The sequence below is a fragment of the Amphiura filiformis genome, chromosome 7 (assembly GCF_039555335.1).
Source record: "Amphiura filiformis chromosome 7, Afil_fr2py, whole genome shotgun sequence".
NCBI classification, from domain to species: domain Eukaryota; kingdom Metazoa; phylum Echinodermata; class Ophiuroidea; order Amphilepidida; family Amphiuridae; genus Amphiura; species Amphiura filiformis.
In genome coordinates this window covers 50,994,401-51,020,062 of record NC_092634.1, presented here as the reverse complement: position 1 = coordinate 51,020,062, position 25,662 = coordinate 50,994,401, and the positions used below count along the sequence as shown (strand labels likewise).

At 38.4% G+C, this 25,662-nt stretch overlaps 1 protein-coding gene across 1 annotated transcript; it reads right to left on the bottom strand.

Annotated features, from left to right (window-relative positions):
• Window positions 1–24,413, bottom strand: LOC140157299 (F-box only protein 32-like). The gene is made up of 9 exons (XM_072180441.1): window positions 24,169–24,413; window positions 14,895–14,992; window positions 14,399–14,436; window positions 13,437–13,529; window positions 12,147–12,240; window positions 4,911–5,080; window positions 3,394–3,582; window positions 2,542–2,688; window positions 1–1,129 (listed from the first exon to the last, which is right to left on the bottom strand). Exons 1-9 carry the CDS (start codon window positions 24,306–24,308, stop codon window positions 983–985), a joined length of 1,116 nt encoding a protein of 371 aa, XP_072036542.1. The 5' UTR covers window positions 24,309–24,413; the 3' UTR covers window positions 1–982.
• Between the last annotated feature and the right edge of the window lie 1,249 nt (window positions 24,414–25,662).

Sequence of the window (25,662 nt, the reverse complement as noted above, 5' to 3'; positions counted from 1 at the left end):
GTAGCATTTTCAGCCTCTTGGTATATCAATGACCCCCTTTTCAAAGCCTATTTTGGTATATGAATGGGTCCTTTTTTCAAAATTTTCTCAATTTTTTTCGGAAAATAGCCCAATTTTTCCTTAATCTAGCCAAAATTTTCCCAAAATAAATTCGGCCGAAAATTTTGACTTTTGGTATATCAATGGGTCCAAATTTCTTGAAAAATTGGTATATTTACGGGTCCACTTTCAAATTCTCAGCGGCACGTCCCTACCAAACTTGAGTATACCCCCGGGGGTGTTTCATAGTGATTACTTTTTATTTGAGCTGTTTCCGACTCATACTTTTCGAGATATGACCATTTATTGCCATGTGTCCTTTTGCCCAAACTTGGGAAATATACGCACTTTTTAAATAAAATGCATAGTATTCATCAATGGCCGGCATGCCGATTTCTCGTTCAAACTTCAAATTCATCGTCAACTAAAAATGTTGGCCTACTGGTCCGAAATCAATGATGAGAAGCAAACAAATTCCAATTTACATATCAACATGATCAAGGTTTATTCGTGTTTAACATCTATTTTATGCCCCCCCCCCCCTGCATGTTTGAAGTTAAAACAAACAAGACAGGTTAGTAGGCCTACAAACTGCAGGTGGGACTTGTTGTTGTGTTATAAGTTATTTCACACAAAATAAATTTTAAAACGCAGAGAAATTACAAAGAAAAACAAACAAATTAATGACCGATCTAATTTGAACGAAAAAAACGTTTCCAAAAGGAATTTACAGGCAATAACAAGCCAATTTGTAATGCAAAATAGCGATAGTTTCTGTGCATGCTGCTTTGGTGCCAAATCGGTTCAAATATTCAACTTTTACCATTATAATACGTTGCGATATAAAGAAAACGGGCATCAACAAAACAGGTGTTAGAAGGGGGCACACCACCATTACGCTCCCCATTGAAAAACGTGCAAAAAAGCCTTTCGGAAATCTCCGCTAATTATTTCCCTGCAATTCCCCTGCAGGGAACATTTCCATGAACTGTTGAGGTGTAATTGGTATGCTTGGAATTACCATGTCTGGGTCATACACCTGCTTGGATCCTTCCGGAGCGGTCTCCAAGGAGCAAGGATGTCCACCATTCTGGAAAGGCAATTAAACACAAACAGAAATACAAATTAGACCCCGTTTAGACTAGAGAAAAGTCGAATTCAAACTCGACATCAAATTCGATTAAGACAGAGGATTAGCATAAATTAATTTGTGTTTGTGGTTTTTACTGAGTGTTTACACTATGCGCCGAACGAATTCGACATGAGGAACTTGATAATGCTTTTTTTTGATGACCACATACAGAGTCGAAATTGACTCTGTATTGATCATCAAAAAAAGCATTATCAAGTTCCTCATTTTCAGTCCACATTTTACCCCAAGTATTTGTGGTTCCACCTTGTAGAAGTTGTTGGGAACTTTGCGAATCATTTCAATTTCAGGTCGATCAATTTAAAGCAAAATTAGCAAAAACTAATCCGGGAAAACTCGAAAAGATACGATCAGACATGCACTTCTTGCATGGATGTACACTCACTGCAGTAGGTTATGCTGTGCATGTACGAAAATACACAAAAACTGTTGTATATATCGATATCACATGCTTACCGACAAATCAACAGACCGGAAATTCACCTCGCCAGGTCAGTAAGGGGCTGTGCAATAATTATGAGCCCTGGGGGGAGGGTAAAATTGGGGGGGCAAGACATTTTGGCGAGCCAAAAGGGGGGCAAGCAATTTTGGCAAGCCGAGAGGGGGTGCCTTTTTAATAAAACGCTCTAAAAAGGCTTAAGAAAACAGTACGGAAACGCTTAAATATGCAAATTTCCTAGTCATGTATAAAAAGATAAAGAATCTTTGGTATTTGGTCAAACAGATTGGGCATGCACTATACACACACAAGGCAAGATCTGTGCACTCCTGTGATCTGCATCAAAAATAGCAACTGTCTACATGGCACACTGGGAAATGATCGCATAGTGAGAAGTGCATTACGTGCATTACATGGGAGGGCGCTTGCGATGCAATGTCATCTGCGCACACAAGAGAAGTCCACATTGATCCACATCTCAGAAGTGTGCATTGATTCGGATATAGCTTCCCCTGTGTATAGTGTCATCCACTGGATCTTGCATTTTCCTCATCTATAATCATTTTTGATAGTATTGGAAATAAGTTGAAATGTTCAAGGGCCAGTTGGAGTTGTAGCTCTAAAATTCTATGGGGCCCTCCTCAACTAAAATTGAACTAGAACTAAATTTTACACATAATACATGTTTGTTTAAACAGTACACTTTCTAAGTCATCAGACTCAGAGATCAACAAATAGTAAGGGAAGATCAATGCTTTAGTTTTGGAAAAAGTTTACTCTCCAGGTGGAAAACATGTTTATTCTTCTGACTTTGGTAACAAATTTTTTGGGCAATTACAGTGGTGTATCGGTGGGCTCACAGTGATTACCACAGGCATTTGGCCTTATTTCCAACCCTCTCAATATCACTTACCTTCCAGAATAGGCAATTGCAGTGGCAACAGATGTGTAGCATTTCACCATACAGCTCCCTTCTACCATTCCTCTTATACAACTTCTGGTAGCACGCTTTCCACCTGACCGCATTCTCATCAGCACCAACTCCAATTTCTCTCAAAATCTGTGGAAATAAGACCATAAAATTGTTTCAAATTGTTTGCAAGTTTATCTTCTTATGTTGTGTTCATCCCCATCATGCATGTTCTAGTAAAATAAAGGATATTATGTGAGAACCTGCTTCTTTCAGCAATTTTTTCCCTATAACAAAAGGGGTGTATCCAGGATACAATCATGGGCCATCTGCCAGAGGACCAGGTGGCCGCCTTTAGGCCCTTTATACAGTCTCATATTGATCGAAACATAATGCAGAGATCTCAGATTTAAAAATACTAGTTCAATCAAACTCCCCATGACCTGTTATTGGTTTAGTAGCAGATGAAAGGAGGCCGATTTATCTGGTGCCTTTATCAGAGAAAAGGAATCACAGAATGTTGGTCCTTACAAGGCAAAAACCAACCTTTTAAGGTATTGTTGACATGGTGCCTTCGGAAAGAAACTTTCCTATTACATGTACAAAAGCCTCATTTTTGAGACAGTTTGTATGTTTAAAGGTGAAAAAGTAACCATAGGGCATGCTGTGTTTCCACTATTCAGAAATTTCAATCACGAAAAATTGTAAACCATTTGATTGACAGATGATGTCAGACGTACAGGTAAACTAGTATCTTTAATTCTGACCTCCTATTATATTGGAGTGCAGACTCTTATGCATGGTACAATTTTTTTGGTAGCTAATACTATCGCTGAAACTCTTTGAAAGACATACCTGTTCTTTTGTAAAATGAAAGAAGCAGAAATGTTTCCACAGCAGAGGCTCATTACTGAACTTGTACAGCTTCTTATCTGTTGCACCCGTATTGATGATATCTTCATGGTCGGCAAAACGACGGAATATGAGCCGAATGCATTCGTCCGGTAACTCTATCATGGCCAAGGTATTGTCATCTTCATGTGGCTGTGTGGGGAAAGAGATATACAACTTTAAGTCATTTGGTGCCAAGAAAGTTTCAAAGTTTGAAATAACACCTTCAATTTTTTTCAGAGAGGACCATCTCAAAATTCCAGCATTGATGCTAGGGTTAGATAATAATAATACAACACATTCCAAGAATGTTAGCTCAGTTTAATAATCTTGTGTCCGCTACCCTCTTTTTGGTATATGTTGCTGGCCCGGGTTGTTGGTATGCATTGTCAGAAAAAAAACCATTTTTCAAATTATGACAATGTATGGTACATTTGTACTTTTGTCCAATATTCTACCACATGCATTTAAAGGGTTCAAAAATTGTTGCAATTTGTAGTGTACAATGCATTTTTAGTGCACAATAAGATGTTGAGAAATACACATGTCATAGGGAAATTACAATTGGACAAGATTTGAAGCATGTCTTTTTCTGTAATTTTAACCAAATAATAAGCTATAGTCTATATATCTACCTTGAGTCACCGGCATTAGCTTTGAAGTTCAGCATGTGCTGCGTTGGCTTAGTGTTGTTTTTTGTGTGTACAAATGCGGCACGTTGATCACGCACGTAAAAGTATGTACACCCACCAAGTAAGCTAAGCTAACACAGAACAAGCTGAACTTCAAAGCTAGTGCCGGTGGCTCGAGGTATAGATATATAGACTATAGCTATTACCTTAGTTATAGTAATTTTGTTCAGGTTGGAAAAACAGTGGCATGATCAACAGGAATTATATAAATAAACAGGAGTCGAATACAGGTTACAAGACCTATGCCTCAACCACCTGTGCCTCAACCACTTCAGTACAGTCCAATATCGTATTGCATAGGCCCCTTTAACTGGGTATTTCCTTGCAAAATCCATGCATAAAATATCACGGCGACGTCCGACAAACAGCTGACTGTAGTTTGTTTATCACCTGCGCCAGGTCATATCGATCGATCGGTTTCGTCACTCGTCAGTTCGTTGATCAGAAATTTTCGCTGGCTTCCCTTTTTGCGTGTTTCTTAGCACGATTTCATTTTCTTTTCCTGTTGTTATTTCTGGGTCGTTAGTGAAAAAAAAAGTTACCGGGGACAGGGGAAAACCCAAAATACAGGGATCTTCTCATAAAATCACTAACGACCCATGTTTACCCTCTCGTTCAGGACCTCAAAGTTGGAGTATCTGAACGGGGACACACGCTAAAAGATAGGATGTAATCTGATGCCATGACGTACATCTTGCTGTGGCGTTCACGTGCTGTATGCAGGGATAGTCACGATCTCTTCTCTAGGCCCCTTTACTGCACCTTCTCCCTCAAATGTTTCCTACTTACCTCAATAATCTCAATCTTGTTGAGTTTGTTATTCATATCTTCCAGCATGGCCAACCTTGCTCTCCACGTTGCTGCAGATCCTACATGGGTGTATTGTTGTTTGGTTAACTCCTGGATGGCTGTTCTGATGATACGGTGCACATGACGCAGATTTTTCTGTGATTCAATGGCTGGAAATGCAAAAGACAGTAATGTTTAATTGTATCATGATGAAGCTGTACCAGAGGTTGATGCAATCCCACAATGCATTGCAACATGACTGTGTGATGTGATCACAGAATTAGAGAAGGAGAACCGGGACTCCCTATACCGCCACGTACAATCGCGCCGTCAGCTATGGGGAGAAAATTGGGGTATTCGGCCCCTTCCCGACGGTGCCCGGAGACGAACGAAAGCAATTCTGCGTCTCATCTGAAGCGTCTTGGTACTCGCGTGCAGGTCGCATCAAGTGCGTCTCTCAAATGCGCCCATCATCCATGTCGCGCTTGCATGACAACGAATGCCTCGAGCGCATTCCGAGGGAAACCGAATACCCCCAATTTTTGCTCCATGCCTGTATCAAGATGGCGGTCGAGTCCTGGTTCTCTGGTTTTAATTCTGTGGATGTGATAAAACAAAATTAAAGGAGCAATGATTTCAACAACCTAGTACATTCAAATGCACAGGCTGAAAATGGTCATCCTGGTATTTTCATCATGACTTTTCTCATCTGAAATAATAAATGGATCTGATGGATATATGTTTCTGAATACTGTAAAACCACTTAATTTCGCGAGGTATTTAATTTCGCAAATTTCGCGAGGGCTTTTGATTCGCGAAATTAAATACTCGCGAATTTTATCACAGACCAGATTTGAAGTCATCAGATGATGCAGATTGGTCAAAAGTTGAAGCCAGATATGCAGATGGTGCGCACCACTTGCAGTCACGTCAAATGGAGAAGCCTAGACACCAGTTGGTGTCTATAATCATATGATAAGCCAGACTGCAGATAGACAGTTGATGAATCAGCAATTAGGGCAATTAAATGGTGAATCCTAATCACAAGTTTGTGCCCAACCAAATAGCAAGCCAGATTGAAAATGGTCGAGCGACTACTCAAAAAGAGACAGGACAGGCGACAAATCCTAACCAACAGTTGGTAATATGTCATAATGGTGAGCGTCAGTGGGAAAACCAAATGCATCGCCAGCAACTGTTGCCTACTCAAGTGTCAAACCAGAATGAAGTGTTGAAGCCTACTCATCTATCGATGACTAATCCGATGTCTAATCAAAATGCTGACAGTCGGGTGATGAATCATTTGCAAGAAAACCAAGTGATGAAGCCTAGTCACCAGTTGGTGGCTAATCAAGTGACTGTCCAGAATAGTGATAGCCAGACATCGAACCAGTTTCAACCAGGTCGGGTGCTGTTGCCTAATATCCAAACAAAATCTGACTGCCAAGCGTTAACACAGAATAGTGACAGTTGTGTGATGACTCAGTTTCAGAGCAGTCAGATGAAGCCCAGTCAAGCAACTAATCAAGTGTCTACACAGTTCAGCGACAAACTGGTCTTGGAGCAGAAACAGAGACAAGCAATAAAGCCTAGTTACCACCTGTCTCCTAATCATGATGTGTCAAGTCAGAATTGTGATAACAGTGTGATAAACCACTCGCAGACTAGTCTTGTGTCAAAGCCTAATAATGGTCCTAAATATCAGCAAGTGTTTGGTCACGTGATATGTCACAATGGTGATAGACAATGGGTTAATCAAGTGCATGGGCAACAACTGATATCTATTCGAGTACCAAGCCAGAATGCAGTGTCGAAGTCTACTCATTTTTCAGTGACTGATCCGATGTTTGGCCAAAATTCTGACAGTCGGGTGATGAATCATTTGCAAGTGGGCCAAATGATGAAGCCTAGTCACCAGTTGGTGTCTAATCAAGTGCCTGTCCAGAATAAAGATAGCCAGACACTGAGCCAGATTAAACCAGGTCAGGTGTTGTTGCCTAATATCTAAATAACATCTAACTGCCAAGCATTAACACAAAATAGTGACAGAGGGGTGATAAAGCAGATACGGAGCAGCCAGACGAAGCCCAGTCAAGCAACTAATCAAGTGATGATGGAGCAGAGACAAGTAATAAAGCCTAGTTACCACCTATCTCCTAATCACGATGTGTCAAGTCAGAACGATGAGATCAGTTTGATAAGCCAACCGCAGACCAGTCATGTGATAAAGCCTAATCACATGCCTAACCAAGTGCCTAATCAGAAAGGTGGTTTCAGGGAGCAGTTGACAAATCACACGCAGACGACTCAAGAGTCAAAGGCCACACACCAAACGTTGTCTCATTGTGCAATGTTAAACCAGTCTGGTGGTACATGTAGTAGATTGTCAAACCAGAGGCAGTCCAGTTGTGGGAGCAAGCCTACTGAAGTGTACAATCAAGTGTCACTACCGAATGGAGATGGACAAGTGCTGAATCAGATGTTGCCTGGTAGAGTAACAAGATCTACTCATCTTTCGTCACATGAGCATCCACTGCCCAAACAGAATGACGATCGTCAGGAAAAGAAAGGGCCTCAAACCGGCCAGGTGACGAAACCTATAGTCAACTATGCCAAGTGAGGAACCACTTGCAGATAGGTCAAGTGGTGAAGACGAGTCACCAGTTGATGCCTAATCAAATATCAAGCCAGACTGCTAATGGTCATGTGTCAAAAACTATTACTGCTAGTCACATGCAGGGCTCTAATGGGCTAGCTGGCACTTATGTGAATTATGATCAACACACAGCTGATACCGACATGGACTGGCGGAATAGTGGTAATTTACCAGCCTCATCTGAAATAACCAGGCCGCCGGCTGTGCGTAGTCAGTTTACTGACTCAATTAATCGTCGGGTGATCATTCACACCAAGAATTCGTCAGAATGTCAGCCTGCTCGCCAAGTAAAGACTCAAATCTTCAGACGTACGGTGACCCCACTTAGTGGATCAGCTCAAGAGGAGTCATCTTCACAGCAACAGTCTTTTGTAGACTTAAGCCGAGAACTCAAAGAAAGATGGCAGTCGCAGGGAGCGAAACCCAAACGGGTATAACGATTGCTACATCAAACATCAAAAATTATACTTCAAATAAGGTCTTTGTTCAGGAGCTTCTGAAGAACTATGACATCATCTGCATCCAATAACACTGGCTCTTTAATTTTGAGAAAGAGCATTTGGAAGATGAGTGTAATAAGCACACCTGTTTTGCAAAACCTGTTGACGATGAAGACCCCATTTCACCCGGCAGCGTCCTCGCGGATACGGTGGTGTTGCGATTTTTGTACCATCACAATGGGCTGCAGTTACTCGATTTCGCAAAGATGGAGACCATCGGCTATGTATTGTTACTATTGACTTGCCAGGATGCCATTTATGTATCATAAATTGCTATCTACCCTGTAGAGGCTATGGAACTTCAAGTGACATGCTCAAAGACTCCCTTGACCAGTTACGAGAATCTGTGATTAAATACAGCCATTCCTACATTGTAATTGTCTGTGGAGACATGAATGCATCTGTGTTTGGGAACAGTCAACTAGCAACGGACACTCATGATAGACTACTCAGTGAATTGGGCAATGAGCTACACTTTGTTACTCCAGAGAATTACCAACATGGTCCTACTTTCCACCATAGTGATGGTAGATCTTCGCAGATCGACTACTTTCTTATCCAAGCTGACTATGCAAATGTCATCTCAAAAGTTGTGTTTGAGAATAAGCTCACTGGGTTGGATACCTCCGACCATAGATCCTTGGTGGCGCTTGTGAATCTTGTCTCCAAGAAAGCTATTGCCCAACGCAGCATGAGGAAGGCGAAAGAAGGTAGCAGATGCGATAAAGTTCACTGGGAACAGTGTGATGTCAAGCTATACAAGAAAGTTTGCACTGAACTACTCCATGACTTTGACTCCAATGTAGTTTCATCAACTGATGATGTGCTTCATGAACTACAGTCGATTCTGAAGAAAGCAGCTTTAGACGCTGCCCCAGCTAAGAAAGGGTTTACAGGCAGAAAAAAACTTAGACCATGGAGCTTGCAGATTGCAAAGAAAGTCAAGTCAAGCAAACATGCCTTTGGGGCATTGAAAGAAGCAAAGGCCACAGATCCTGCAAACCTGGAGCAGATCGCCAAGCTTACAAGGAATTGCAAGACAGCCAAGAAGGATCTTCGTGTAGCCCAAAGACAAGAAAGAGCAAAGGACAGGCAGAAGACTTACAATGAGATCATGGAAGCTGATGCTAACGATCAAAAGTTGTTCTTCAAGCTAATCAACAAACAGAGGGCAACCCCACTGAATACTGATTCAATTCTTAGTGAGGGAAAGCTACTCACTGATGATGATGATATCAAGGAGGCATGGAAGAGTTACTTTCACAAACTTGGAACTCCGGAAAATGATCCATCGTTTGATGCTAATTATCTAAGTCAAGTAGAAGCATATCTTAAGACTATTTCACAAATTGTTGAATTTGAGGAGTACATCAACCCAATTTCAACGGAGGAAGTGGGCCTTGCAATTAAGAAGCTGAATAATGGAAAATCGCCTGATGGTCATGGGATCCAGGCAGAACATATCAAGAAAGCAGGACCTGCTGTTCTCTTCTCTCTCTCGCACACCTCTTTGACCTCATTATGGCAAAAAGGAGAGTCCCTGAAGCCTTTAAGAAGGGTGTTGTAATCCCAATCCCAAAGAAAGACAAGAACCATCTTCTGCAGGAAAACTATCGTGGAATAACTCTTACCAGCACAATTGGCAAGATATTTGAGAACGTACTTCTTGGACATATGAGACCAGTAATGGAAGCAAAATATTGTCAACTTCAGAGAGGTTTTACTGCTAATACTTCCTCCCTGTCTGCTGCTCTGCTTGTTTCAGAGATAACAAATGAAGTCAAGGATACAAAAAAGGAACACTTGATGCAAGAAAGGCTTTTGACGTTGTCTGCCACTCTTCGCTGCTGAGAAAGCTATACCTGCAGGATGTGCAGCCCGAAATATGGAGCATTATCAAACACTGGTATGAGGGCGCTTCTAGCCAAGTAAAGTGGAAGGGTAATCTCTCTGATCCATTCGAACTCTTCCAAGGTGTGCATCAGGGTAGAGTCACCTCAACAGAGCTGTACAAGTGCTATGTGGATCCCCTGCTACATCGACTGGAGGAGAAGAGATATGGTTCCAGAATCGGTCCCTACTATGTAGGAGCACCAACATGTGCTGATGACATCCTTTTGGCATCCAACTCCATGACGGAGCTACAAGACATGTTGGACGAGGCAGTTCTATACTCACAAAAAGAAAGATACATTTTGCAACCTCAGAAGAGTGTTATCATACCTGTTAAATCCAAGTTACCGTTCTCGTTTTGGAGTGATTTCGCACCTTGGTGTATGAATGATGAAGTAGTGGAAGTGGCTGAGAGCAGCAAGCACCTAGGTGTAGAAAGAAACAACCACTCTTCAAACAAAGCAGTAATCCAGGATAGGACTCTGACGGGGAGACGCACCACTTATGCTCTCATGGGAGCTGGATTGCATGGCCTTAATGGGATTAACCCCAAGCTATCTTGGAAATTGATTCACACTTATGTGGAACCACGCTATCTCTATGGAATGGAAATCATGAACCTAACATTGGCTGACCTGAAAGTATTGACAACTTTCCAGAAGAAGATATTGAAGCAAATTCAACACCTGCCAGAGAAGACTGCCGATGAAGCGGTATACCTTCTTCTTGGTGCACTTCCAGTTGAAGCCAGAATTGAGCTTAATCAGCTTACACTGTTCCTGATGACTATAACCGGTCAATCTATTGAGGGGGAGATTGCTGAAAGACAACTGGCAATGAAAGACTTGAAATCAAAGAGCTGGTTCATATGTGTGAACAAACTACTTCATAAATATGATCTCCCAAGTGCCCATGACTTGATCATCAGTCCTCCATCAAAAGCAATGTGGAAGAATGCGACCCAGTCTGCAGTAACTACATTCTGGAATGACAAGCTGAGAAATGGAGCCACGAGAAAGTCCTCTCTGAAATATCTCAACACTGCATACTGCAGCATCGGTTTAACCCACCCAACATGGGAAAATGTGGAATGTAACCAGAGAGATGTCTACAGAGCTACCATCAAGACAAAACTACTGACTGGTACTTACAACCTGCAGGGCAATCGTGCCAAATTTAACCAATTCAACATTGACCCAACTTGCCTGCTGTGTAATAAAGAGGCTGAAACCAGGGAGCACTTTCTTGTCTGCTGCACAGCCCTTCACAAACAGAGAGACCCCTTTGTCAAGCAGCTGAAAGCTCAATGCGAAAGTCTGTATCCGGGTAGCTGGTCACTAACTGCTGAATCTAACACAGCACTTACTCAACTCATTCTCGATCCAACCCACTTTGCCTGCTATTCCAACCTGCATGCTCACACTGAACCCATCTCAAGACTATACTTGTGTACAGACTTCATGTCACAAGATCTGCTATCATCGCTGCTCTGCCTACCTAATGACTTTGTGAATCTCCTAATTTTGACTTTTAACTACATAAAAGGACTTGTATATAATATGACTTTTTACAGAATTGATTTTCTGGTGCTCCTAATGCAAAGGAGGGAATTACGTCAACCAACCAACCAATGGCGTTGGTTGATTGAGCAAAAGTATTTCGTAATTTTATCATAACTAGCTTATTATTTCCTGCAAAAAATGGCCATATTTAATTTGAGAGATATCCCAACATTCAATTTAGGGAAGGTAAGGCGGAAATACCCAACAAAGTAAGGCTAATTTTCACTTAAGCTTCTGGCCATGCAAAGAATAAGAATTTGGAAACTTTGACGTGAAATACAAAATCCTGGATTCGCGAAATTAAGTACTCGCGAAAATGGCGAGTATAAGCGATTCGCGAAATAAAGTCCCCGCAAAATTAAAGTGTTTTACAGTATATGTGATACCAAAAAACTTTAAAAATCATACCATTTTACTAATTTTTGAATATTTTCAGACATGAAATGTTGAGAAAAATGAGAGATGATACCAAGTTTGTAGCGTGTGTATGAATGCATGCAGAATATCTTGCTGTGTAACCATCTTTTTGACTCATAACTCATGGTATCGCCTCATGAAGTACCAGTTTCAAACCCAGTATATATTATTATATTACTATTTTATTACATCTTATAATGTTTATTACCAACATCCACTGTTTCCTCTAGAGCATATAGGAGATTCTTCTGTGCTGTGCCGCTAAAACATACGAAGTGAGAACACACCATCAACTCAAGCATCTGTGTACATAAAGAAAGAATATTTCATTAAAATGGAATATCTGCACACACTTGTGTGTATGGGGGGTGCATATGTACACACTAGCAAACGAGGATGTGTACAGGAGAAATCTCTGTGTAACTGTAGATGCAGAAGAACTGTGGATGTCCATGGTTCCTGGATGGTACCTGTTCCTAGTATAGATCCAAATCAGCATAAAAACAGCTTTTGATGCATTAAGCGCGCTTCAGACTCCGAGTATTGTACGTACAATATTGTATGTACAATATGTACGTTATTTAATCTATTACCATTCTATTTCCAGTAATGTTTAAGTTCTAACGAATGTTTGATGACGAAAAATCGATAATATGTTACATACAATAGTTAGCAGAAATATATTATCGATTTTACGTCATCAAACATTCGTTAGAACTTAAACATTACTGGAAATAGAATGGCAATAGATTAAATAACATACATATTGTACATACAATATTGTACGTACAATAAAAAGTCTGTATACTGCTCTAGCGAACTCTAACCTAATCATGCAGAACATTCTACACACATATAAATGGACGGTTTGTTGGCATGATGGCTAAATCATTTGTCTTCGACTGCATAAAGACTGCCTATTATGCAGTTTTGTATTTAAAAATAGGGATGACATCACTATCAAACTTGAGATGAAGAGATGAAACAAAGTTTAGGGTAAAGCCAAGAATTTTCTGCTTTACAAATGCTAAATTCCGCTTTTCTCCGCTTTGTAATTTTAGCACATTTCTGACGTATAATAAAATTTCACAAGCATCTTACTTTTTTAGTCGGGCGCAAAGGATTGTGGGATACTCGAGCGTTGTACGGTAAATCTATGACGGATTTTACTTTATTTTGATGAATTTTGAAGACCCATTTCATTTAGTATTTTATTTATTTCTTTTCAATTGTATTTGTTTTCTTTTTCTAGGTCATTTTTGCTTATTTTGTATATTTTTTTCTCAGAAATGGGTTTTCCGCTTTACCTCTGAATTCGGCGATTTTCGCGGAATTTCCGCAACGCGGAGAATTCTTGGCTTTAGTTTAGGGTTAGATCTGCAATTGGATAGTGACCATGGTAAAACCCCAAAATGTGTGCATGTTTCTATTGGATAGTCAAACTCATAAGGTTATCTGTGGTTGTTCACGAGGGGGGGTTTATCCGTGGATTACTCACCCGGCACACATAGATAAACCTCCTTGGATCACGAGCACAGCCAGCAATGTCTAACCTTAACAGCACTTCACCAAGAGTAAAATACACACCCTTCTGCAAATTAAAGTCATTTGAAAGACAAAAATTGTATTATAAATACAAATGAAACTTGCAATTTAACCCAGTTTGTCTAAAACATCTTCATTGATTGATGGACATGTCCTACACATAGGACTTTGACAAAAATTAGGGTACCAATATGCTCAGTCCCTGTCCTTCTTCCCCACACATACACCATAATGTTAGTCATTCAATTTGAAACTGTAAATCTACCCAGAAAATCAAAACCCGGGGGGGGGGGTACTCAAGTTTGGTTTTGGTAGGGACGTGTGCCGCTGAGATTTTGGAAGTGGACCCATAAATATACCAATTTTTCAAGAATTTTGGACCCATATACCAAAAGTCAAAGTTTTCGGCCGAATTGAACCAAAATTGTCTTAGTTTTTACAAATTTTGGGAAAATTTTGAAAATTTTGGCTAGATTAAGGAAAAATTGGGCTGTTTTCCGAAAGAGAAAATTTTGAAAAAGGACCCATTCATATACCAAAATAGGCTTTGAAAAATGGGTCATTGATATACCAGAAGGCCGAAAATGCTACCCATGTTTGCGGCACGTCCCCATATGGTCATTTGTACTGAGTACCCCCGATCAAAACACTGTCAACTCAAAAGATTGATTTCACAAGTTGAATTTGTACATATCATTCATCAGTTCAAGAATACTGTTCCAGGTCAGTAACATTTCTTGGAATTCTTAAGAGGAAGTGCTATTTATAAATCTATGGATTTTGATATAAGTGTAACTTTTTCCAATAAAAAAATGTCCAACTTTTACCAACTTGGCAGCAGTTTAAATCTTGCCACCTTGACTGAAACCTTTCCCAGCCCTCCCTGGCTCTACCACATTTCCCTGCATATCTTACCCCTCTTGGCAGTAATAAGTAGCGAGCCAATGCACCACCTGCAAAAGACAAATATCTTCAGTTAAAAACACATATTCAGGGGCATGGCTTGGGGGTGTGATGTATACATCCTTATAAATACCATAAATTTCATTTTTATGCTTTAGTCTATTTTGTGTAGGGGTGTGTGTGGGGGGGGGTGTTTTGATTTTATTTGGTATTTTGAAATGAACACAAATTCTTTTTTGGGGATTTTTTTGTCATTTTCTTCAAGCCAGTTTACATTAATTTGGGGGTAACCAAAAAAACCTTGTTGTTGATGGTTTTTGGACAATTGATAAATATGAGATTGGTGTGTTCCAAAATCATGCAGCACTCCAAAAGTAAGTGCTGGTTTTGTCCCAGCCTGTTTTATTATAAGTACCCAATATTACATGCATGCAAAGTTTTTTTCCGGGCCCTTATAAATTCATTTTATTCTTTTAGAAACTTTGTAAGCTATTATGTTTTTTCTTACCCAAGAAAGTTGGTGAGTTGTCTTGATGACATGATTGTGATGGCTGGATAAGTGCTTCTTGGAATGCATCCGACTTATGATTCAACTCATTCTGTAAACTGAAGAAATAAACAAAACATATCATTGGTTAAAGTCATAATGTACGATCTTTTTTCAGAATTTACCTTTATTTTTTTCAAAAACGATTTTTTGGCATATTTGTAATACTTACACATGTTCTAACTTAAATCTATGAGCAAACTGTCAAATTCGTCCTATTTGTAGTAAAACGGGACGATTTTCTGTTGGTCCGACATAAAGTCATAATTTTTTTAGATTATGACTTTATGTCGGCCACGATCAAAACCGTTGTCTCCTACAAAACTAGCTTGATTACGCTCCCTCCACATGTGGAGGGAGCGTAACTCAAACTGGCCAGTGGAGACTAACTCTGAGGCCGCACTCGCTGTCCTAATCCAAATAGTGCGAGATGTTTTGAGTCGGATAGAGGCGAAGTTTATGATGTTGTTTCTTTGCAAATTCCCCATGTTTTGCCGCCCCTTCCTTTAAAACAGCCCGAAAAGGTTGACCCAATTTTTTTTCACGGTCGTTTGAAAAGTGAAGAGCAAAAAAAAAAAAAAAAAAAAAAAAAGCGGTTTTAGGCGCTAGCGCCCTAAAAGCAACCTATTTTCAAAATTTTTATGCTTTTTCAATTTTTTGCGCCTTTTTTATTTGCTAATTCGTTTTGCCGCCCTTCTGCTTTTTGCCGCCCTGTTTTTGCCGCCTTTTTCTTCCGCCGCCCTTCGCTTTTTGCACCCCTACTTTTACCCGAGGGGCTGGCGCCCCAAAATACTGGCGCATGTAATGATATAATCATCTAAGAAACCAAACAAAAATGAGCTTTTAGATCACTAAAATTGGGAAATTATAAAGTGTTTTTTTGCATTGTATCTTTAAAAGTAATGATGGTAAGTCATAAGGCCAAAAAAAAATTGTTTTGTTGCCCTCAATCGCCCGACCCTAAATCCTGAAAAATCAGGGTCTGCATTTTTTTTTTTTGAATGATGATTTTTACAGATTTGTTCAAAAAATCAATGTTTTTCACTTAAAATTAATATTTTATTGAAAGACTAGTCTTTAATTGATATCTAACAGGTATCCAGAAGTCAAAATTGACAAATGTCCCCTAATTGAAGAAGCATTATTTAATATTTGAGGGATTTTAAAACTGAAGGTTTGAAAAAAAAAATTAAAAAAAAAAAAAAAAATCCGACCCTCCAACCCAAATTTCCCATTTTCCCACTTGAGGGCAACACAAAAATTTTTTTTTTTTGCCTAATAATATACATTTTTAGAAACTAAATGATGCAAGGAATCCAACTAGCATGGCAGATTTCTGCAAAAATGAGCAGTTTTTGAGAAAAGTGCCAAATTTTATTTTCCATGCTAAATATTTTTTTGGGGCTGGCATTTTCTTCGGAAGGGGGGGTCCCAAAAATACAGAGGGGGTCATAGAATTTTCAGACCAAAAATAGGGGGGTTATAATTTTTTAACACCCAAAAAAAGGGCTGGTGACTCAAAATTCTCGCGTGCTGTGCGCGCATTCTTTAACTTCACAATCAAAATGTGCGTACAATCTATGCAAAAATTTTAAGCTCTCCGCACGTCTTTTTACACTTACAATAAAAATTATAACACGCTCAGCGCACTTTCTTCACTCGTAAGTTTTGGCAAACTCTGTGCCTTAGTTCTGGCAATGAATAATTTGTCTTGAGTCTTGTGTAGATGGAATGGGGGGTCATAAAAATTTTCGACCCAAGATAGGGGGTCGTAAATTTTTTTTTGCCCATGATAGGCCATAGGGGGTCACAAAAATTGACTCGGTCACTGATATATTTGGGACCCCCCTTACGAAGAAAATGCCAGCCCCTTAGGTCCATCATAACAAGTCCCGGGGGGGCACTCCAACTTTGGAGGTGACGCGTATGTAGGGCTGTTAAGACCCCCTTTTTCAGCGTCGCTGTCACCCAAAGACCCCATATTTTTTTACTTAACACATGCTCTGTCACCTGAAGACCCCTATTTTTCCATTTGATCTGACACCAAGACCCTTACAAGTTCAATTTGAACAGCAACTTTCATTTATCACTGATTTTGTTACTTATTTTGAAAAAACAATGAAATTTGAAGCCATTTTGAACCAGAAATTTGATTTTCGAGGTTTTTGTGGCACTGTTTTCGGCTCTCACCCAAAAATTTCAATTAAAAAAAAATTCATGCTCTCACCCAATGACCCCATATTTTTTACATTTGAAGAGCTTATTTCCAAACCGTGTTAAGTCCACAAGATTCACTTTGAAGAAAATCAGGAATTTTCTTTATGGCAATGAAAAAAAGTTCGATTTCTATAAAATTACAGTGAAGTGAAGGTGACATATATAGGACCATAAAAACATGTTAAGTTAAAATCTAGAGACTTTTGATTTTTTTTAATGAATTAATTTGTTTTAAAAATAGCATGGACTTAACACTTTTTGACACAAAACGCAATTTCTGGCATGGACTTAACACATTTTGACACAAAACATAGTATCCAGTGTAACACAGAACTAACCATATTTTTCTCAAACTAGTCTTAAAAGATAACACATTTATTAGAAACATACAAAATGTGATTCTCTCTACTATAAAACACAATTTTGCCACAAAACACCTTGCATCTCGAACCCCCTCCTGCTGCCCATTTTTTACCAAAATTTGACGTTTAAAATAGTTCAAAATTCAAAACTTAGTTGAATTGCATTTCTCAGAATTAAATAAACATCATTTCACTGACAATAAGTGATGACCTGAAATATCCACTTGTTTTAACACATTATCACAAATATTTCCCCCTCCCCCATGCTGCCACCCTAATCTCATATTGACAGTCGTAAGTTTTTAAGTCCTAAGTTTTTTTTATACCTTTAACCTTGAATTTAGTAGCACATTTTGATAATCATACAAAATAATAATATCAAAAACTAACTCTACCACCATCCTCTAACATTAATTCTACCATCACAGCCTCTCCCTCTCCCCGTATCAAATATTTCAGAAATCCCATACAAACTAAGCCTACTAATATAAAACAAAAACAACAACAACAACTTTTTATGCAAACCAAATTCATGTATACTAGTCTCAGGACCAAACGTTGGCGATTAACTATTGGAAGCCCTATGCCGTGCTACTTGCCTACAAGCTGCCCACAAGGGCTGTGTTCGTGGACTTAACACAGTTTGCTACAAAACTGGATTGGACTTAACACGTTTTGGAAAAAAATCAATACTTTGTGTGTCAATATTTCGGAACTTGGCTAATTTTGCCACACATTGCTGGATAGCCCTAGTTACTCACTACCCATTTTCATCAAAATCTCAATTTTGAAGGTGGGTGGACTTAACACGGTTTGGAAATAAGCTCTTCATTTTGCTCTCACCGTATGCCAAAAATCATGCTCTCACCCAATGACCCCATATTTTTTACATTTTGCTCTCACCGAATGCCCCTTAGTGCGAAAGTGCCAGCCCTACATGTACACCTATATCCATTTCATATTGAAGTGCCCCCCCCCCCTCGGGTAACAAGTATCCAAATTGACAAAAATGGCATATTTGTATTCTAAAGATCGACACAAAACTAGTAGGCCTTTAGAACAGTTTTCTCAAATTTTTGAATTTGTTTTTTAAATATGGGTAAAAAATGGATCAAAATTGAAAAAAAAAATATTCTAAAATTTGAGACAACCATTACTAGTTTTACCAGAGGTTCCGGAGCCACTGTGTGCAGTGCGCAAATAACCCTGTAAAACTGCCACAAAATATATATATATTCGTCCACCCCTTAAAATTTTAATGTTTCTGGCAGTGCCACTACTGCCTGTTTGATTTCTTTGAAGTTCTACTATACCCCCCCCATATTATTTTATTTCTTTATCTTATTTAAACCAATTCTCGCTATTCACAATAAGGGCGCCGCCAGCGGTTTGCGATGTAATCGTGATGTATCATGGGAAAAGGTCGACATCCAAGTCAGCGCAATACGAATATTACCATGCTATTACATAGGAACATGTGACAATATTTTTTAGTTTGTCAATATAACGGTATATTACACGCAAGTCGATAGAGAAAAATTAATTGTGCACATTTCAAATCACATTATTAAGTATTATTGAGTATCGATTCGCGTGTAACACCTTTATTTTGACAAACTAAAAAATATTGTCACATGTTCCTATGGTAATATTCGTATTGCGCGGACTTGGATGTCGACCTTTTCCCATGATACATCACGATTACATTGCAAACCGCTGGCGGCGCCCTTATTGTGAATAGCGAGAATTGATGACTAACACAGAAAACAAAGTAGATATCTAAATTTAGAAACTGATATCGATCCATTGTATTTAATATTCCACCATTTTGACATGCCCATATATGGGAATCTCAACCAGAACTTACATAGCCCAGGAAAGCACACCTGGGATAACAATCACACTACTGATACTAGTAGTAGTCCTAAACTAAAATAAACTGCATGTATATAATATAATGTACATTTAAAATAGACTTGGTGATTTATTAAAGCCACAGTAAAGTGCTCCTACTTGGATTTATTTATAATATAATGTATATAAATCAATTATAAACAGAAAAGCAAACAGACATCAGGGTGCTAGCTAGCCACCCATCCACCTGTCATTACAGACAGGCAGTTTGCTTCTGCGACAGGCAAAATATGATTTATTCTAAAAATGAATCAGTTTTGGTGAAAATGATGGCCAAAAAGCCACAAGCACATGTCAAATCCTAGCTACGACCCTACAGACAGACAGGCAAAACAAGCTATAAATAAACAAATAAATATAAAATAAATAAATAAATAAATAAATAAATAAATAAATAAATAAATAAATAAATAAATAAATAAATAAATAAATAAATAAATAAGTAAATAAATAAATAAATAAATAAATAAATAAATAAATAAATAAATAAATAAATAAATAAATAAATAAATAAATAAGTAAATAAATATATAAATAAATGAATAAATAAATAAATAACTATAAAAACAAAAAAAAATCATCAAAATTTATATGGGCAAAAATTTTTTCAAAAATTTAAATAATTCTGTTTTCCATATTTTGTACAATGAAAATGAACAAAGAACTGCTATAAAATTTGCATCAAGTGTGAATTTTGAAATTAATCATAAAATAAAACAAGCAATGAATAATAAATAAATCAACAAATAAATATAAAATAAATAAATAAACTAATAAATAAATCAACAAAAAAAATCAACAAAATATGGGCAAATATTTTTTCAAAAATTTAAATAATTCTGTTTTCCATATTTTGTACAATGAAAATGAACAAGATCATAAAATAAATAGGCCTACATTTGTAAGGTCTGTTGTTTATACCAGTATTAAAGCATTCAATTACTTTACTTTTATTACTCTTTCCTTTTATAATTTCATTGATCAAATCATCATAATACCCTTTTGACGCAACCATATAAGGTATGGTAAAACTCTATTATTGCAGTAAACAACTGATCAAACACAATACATTGAACAACCTGTCAGCAGCACAACACCTTATATGGGCAAGTAATATCTTAATATGGGCAATGGTCACCTACATTATAGACAGAGGTAATTACCTAAACATTACCACCACGTACCTGAGCACAGGAATCTGATTCCAATCTGATAATTGCAAACATGCATCATGCATCAAAATCTTTCCTTTCTCTCTGTATAATAAATTTGGTGACAATATTGGTGACAATCAAGCCTATGAGTGTGAACATGTGGACAACTGTCAGGCACCTGGGACTGAAGACTTGTATCAAGTCTAGCCATAATGATTACCAAATATGGAGTTGCTATATCTTTATTTGGACAAGTTGGCCTTGAGAAGGCACGCTAGGAATAGGATACCATCATGTCTAATTATAGATCTTGACCTTTGTCATTTAGTATTGAAAAGAAATAAAATATTCATTCTTGTGAAAAGGCAAATCTGATCAATACAAATATCAAATACATAATTTTGTACGTTCAATGTGCATATTATTTAGCTGCATTTTTAAAAGAATTGGTTTCTTAATATAGAAATGTTCTATTAGGCTAAGTAAAAAAAAAACATGTTTCACGTCCGGGTTTTCAAAAATAGGAGGAAGAGGGGCTTTTTATTTTCTATTTTTTATCACAAAATTGGTGTAAATACCCATACTTAGAGCTGTTTTAGCGTACAATCCGTACATACAATAATGCCTGGAAAAAGGAGGAGGCCCTTTTTTATTTGTTGTTCTGAGAGTTACACCCCCTCTAATGATCACAAAACCTTCCTAAAATGTTTCTTGTATCTTAACAAGGCTATAGAAAGCATCCCAACTTCCTAGACATATTTTTTGAAAAGTTATAACTGAATTTCAAAAAATAAAAATTTATTTGAGAAAACCTCAAAAAGGAAGCGGAGGGGACGTGAAACATGTTTATTTTTTATTTTGCCTTAACCAACGCTCTTCAGGGCTGTTCAATAACTATGAGCCCTAAAATTTAGGGGGGGGGGGGCAATATTTGACAAGCCAAAACTTTGACAAAAGGGGTTGGGCAAGCAATTTTTGGCACACATTCATGGAGCACCTTTAAAAAAATAATACTGTATGGAATAAAACAAAATGAGTAAAAATTATTAAAAATAAATATGCAAATTTTCCTACTTGCTGCGCTCGCACTATAACTAGAATTCCAGACCATTTAGGGGCTGTGCAATAATTATGAGCCATGGTGGGAAGGTAAAATAGGGGGGAAAAGAAATTTATGGCAAGTCAAAAGGGGGAGGAGCAAGCAATTTTTGGCAAAGCGAGACGAGAGAGGGGGGGGAGCAATTTTTGGCACACATTCATGGAGCGCCTTTTAAATAAAATGCTCTAAAAAGGCTTAGGAAAACAGTACAGAAATGCTTAAATATGCAAATTGTCCTGCTCGCTATGCTCACAACATAAACTCTTAGAAAAAAGGGTTCTTCAAGGGTTATTCAAAATAATATAGGGCTTACGAACCATGTGTGCTTTAAGAACATTCAAAGGTTCGCTAGAACTCTCAATGGGGTTCTCGCAGTGAAAATAAGGTTCTTCACAGCTTTAGGGTTCCTAAAACCCCTACTGAAAAGGGTTCCTAAAAACCTGCCGGTTCCTAATGCACGTATTACATCATACTACTGAAATGCAGGCCAATGCTTTTTTGCATCACAGGTTTTATTTTTTCAAGCAAATACATAGAGTTTTCTGACCATTCACCTTTAAGACTGTACTTAATTTCTAGAGTATGTGTCAACATGCTTCAAAGAACTTTATTGCAAAGGTTCTTTGAAGAACCGTCCATAGGGTGCCAACACTCTACAAATTTCATGCAACTTTCAAAGATGGAATTCTTGATATCAAATACTTAAGGGGGTACTACACCCCTGCGCAGATTTGTGCTTATTTTTGCATTTTTCTTTCAAATTATAGCGTATTAGGGACAAGTAAGATATGTATATTATAGGGCAAGGACTACAACTACTGCACTGGAAATTTTATTTCAGCACAGACAACAGATATGGAGTTACAGTCAAAAATGAGGAAAACCAATATTTGATCAATAAATCAATAACTACTTGCTTTGAGTTGCTGAATTTTCAGTACAGTAGTTGTAGTCCTTGCCCCTATAATATACATATCTTACTTGTCACCAATGCGCTATAATTTTTGAGAAAAATGCAAAAATAGGCAAAAATTTGGCCAGGGGTGTAGTACCCCCTTAAAACAACATCAAAATAAACAGAATCAGACATAGAATAAGGGGCTGTGCAATAATTTTGAGCCCCTCGGGTAAAATTTCCAAACTGCTTGCCAAAAATCGCTTGCCCCCCTCTATCTCGGCCCACAAAAAATTGCTTGCCCCCCCCCCCTTCTCAGCATGCCAAAAATCGTTTGACCCCCTCTCAGCCTGCCAAAATTACCTCCCTCCTTGCACATGCCAAATTGCAACTCTTAAATGATCTAGATACATGTTGTGAGCGCAGTGCACAGGAAAATGTGCATATTTTTAAAGTGTTTCCGTACTGTTTTACTAAGCCTTTTTAGAGCGTTTTATTTAAAAGGTGCCCCATGAATGTGTGTCAAAAATTGCTGGCCCCCCACCCCCTTTCGGCTCGCCAAAAAATTCTTGCCCCGCCCCCAATTTTACCCTCCCCAGGGCTCATAATTATTGCACAGCACCTAATGATTTTTGAGGTAAATAATGATTTTCAGACCCTCCAACGGCCCCCCCCTTCGAAGTTACTTATTTTGGTCAGCACCAACTCGATTTGAATGAAAATAAGCTGGGAATTTGAAACATCACCACTCTTTAACCAACCACTAATATAAATGGTGGAAAAAAAAAACATCAATAATTTATTGTAGACATGCAGTAAATTGCTTCCCCCACCCTCATCCTGCGAAATATAGCTCAGACATTATAATATGAACTTAAAGGGGCATTTCGTGATCTACAGCCTCATCCCCCCACTTTTCTCAAAAAAAGTTGAGATTTTTATATCACTGGAAACCTCTGGTTACAATATTTCTTGCAGATTAATTCGTTTTGCAAAGATATCGTGAAATTTGAATTTTGTTCTGGTGCACCAGAACGAAATTACAACGCACTGTCTATGGAGCAGTGTAATACACATAATCATGCATAACTTGCAAACGCAAAATCAGAATCAACTGAAATTTTGGGAATAGGCTTTTTTTCGTGGATATGTACTGAAAAATGTCATAAAAAGAGGATGCTAGGATCACGAAATCCTCCTTTAATAAAAATGAATACCGTAAATAAATTTAAAAATAAATAATTAAATCAATCAATTGATAATATATTTAGTAAATCTCATTTACAATTACATGGGTCAAATAGAGCACAGTGTAAAGGATGTTATATGAAATACTGGAATGAAGAAAAAAAGAAAAGAAAAAGTACATTCTCTGACAAAATAATATTCCATCAGACAAAACAAAAGACATGTTCTCACTTGCACTTGCTTCAAAATGTATCATATCCCTTCAGTTGAGTTGCGGTTCCCCTTCAAATATTGTAAAGGATTTGAAGATATGTCTAAACAATGAATTACAGAACAGCTCCTCACAACAGCATTATCACGACTGTGATTGATCGTCAATTAAAAAATAACAATCATTTAAGCTTACCTTTTTTCTTTTTTATTCATTGCAATACGTTTGATGTGCCTGTTCACGTTCGCTCGAAGAGCGTCCAATTTTTGCCATCCCGAACCCGTTTTTACCCAAAAATCACCCGGTGATCTCCAGTCATCTCCCGTGTACGGCATGGTGATATCAAAACTTGTTGTCTATGGCTTGTTTCGCGGGGAAAATACACCAAATATCTGTCTGAATTTGACCTTCTGTGGCTATTTATTGTTCGCAATCGCAATCAGCTGGCACAACCTGTTACCTGTAATGTTTATGTTTTGCTGAGGGATTGCCATCTAGTATATACACGTCCTGTACACGTCAATGCGCGGTCTGTAGAACTAAAATTAGCGCCCAATTTGCAGATTGTTTATGAAATCCGACTGCGCATAGACCCTGGACTGCGCCACTTCACCAACATAACGAAATTCAGCTGTTTTTATCACCTAAATGGGCGTAAACTTGATGAGATGTGGGATTAGTTTGTGTTGCAGATGCGGTTTGTTATGGTCATATGATTAGCCTCATTCTTCAGCAAAAGTTCAGCTCTAAAGCCTTTATACCCTTGCTGTAGACAATGGCATGATGCTAATATAAATTGGTTTATTCCATTTTCTGATGGGATGAGAAAGATGTGGCGTATCAAGAAACAGGAGATATTACAGCCGAGCGAGTTCTGGGACCGAGTTGTGACTAGTCTGTGTTACAGACTGGAACTTACCCGCGAGCTACCAACATGTGTAGGAGTCGCCGCTTCGCGGCATCGCTGGTCGCCGCGGCGACCTGATGCTCGCCGCTTCGCGGCGAGCTGTCGCGGCTTCGCCGCCCCCCCCCCTCGGCAAGGATTGTGAGTCGTCTTTGACAAAGACTAAGTTGTGCCAAGATATTTCACGAAGCTACGGTCTCTGGCTTGGATTAAATAACTCATGAAATATTTTGGCTATCATGATGATAAATTGAAACTAGGCCTAGTGGCAAATGATGGTTATAGACCACAAACCTAGGTGGGGCGCACACCGACATCGCCTGGCTAATAATTATTTGGTGCAGCAGAGACATTAAAATGAATAGGGGAAGGTGGGGCATAACGGAACACTTAACTTTGAGGATGCTCTGTGACTGGACGTCACATGACTGTAAAAATTATATGTTCAGTTGAAGTTTGTATTTACCTTTAATATACCATTAACCAATATAACTTGAATCTTACAATTTTTTATAAAAATGAAGAAATATTTTCAACAAAAAAAAACCGTTTTGCCCCACGATCGGGGCAAAACGGAACCCCCCTATGGGGCAAAACGGCACCCTGGGTGTAAACTTATATGTTCCATCGGTAGGCCCTAGGCCTAGTTATAAGTAGGCCTATATTCAGTTACAATATTAAGTGGGCCTACCATCTCTGTGGAGTGAGTGGTTAACTTCTTATAGGCCTAGTAGGCCTATAATATGTAGGGGAAGGTGAGGCATAACGGAACACATAACTTTGAG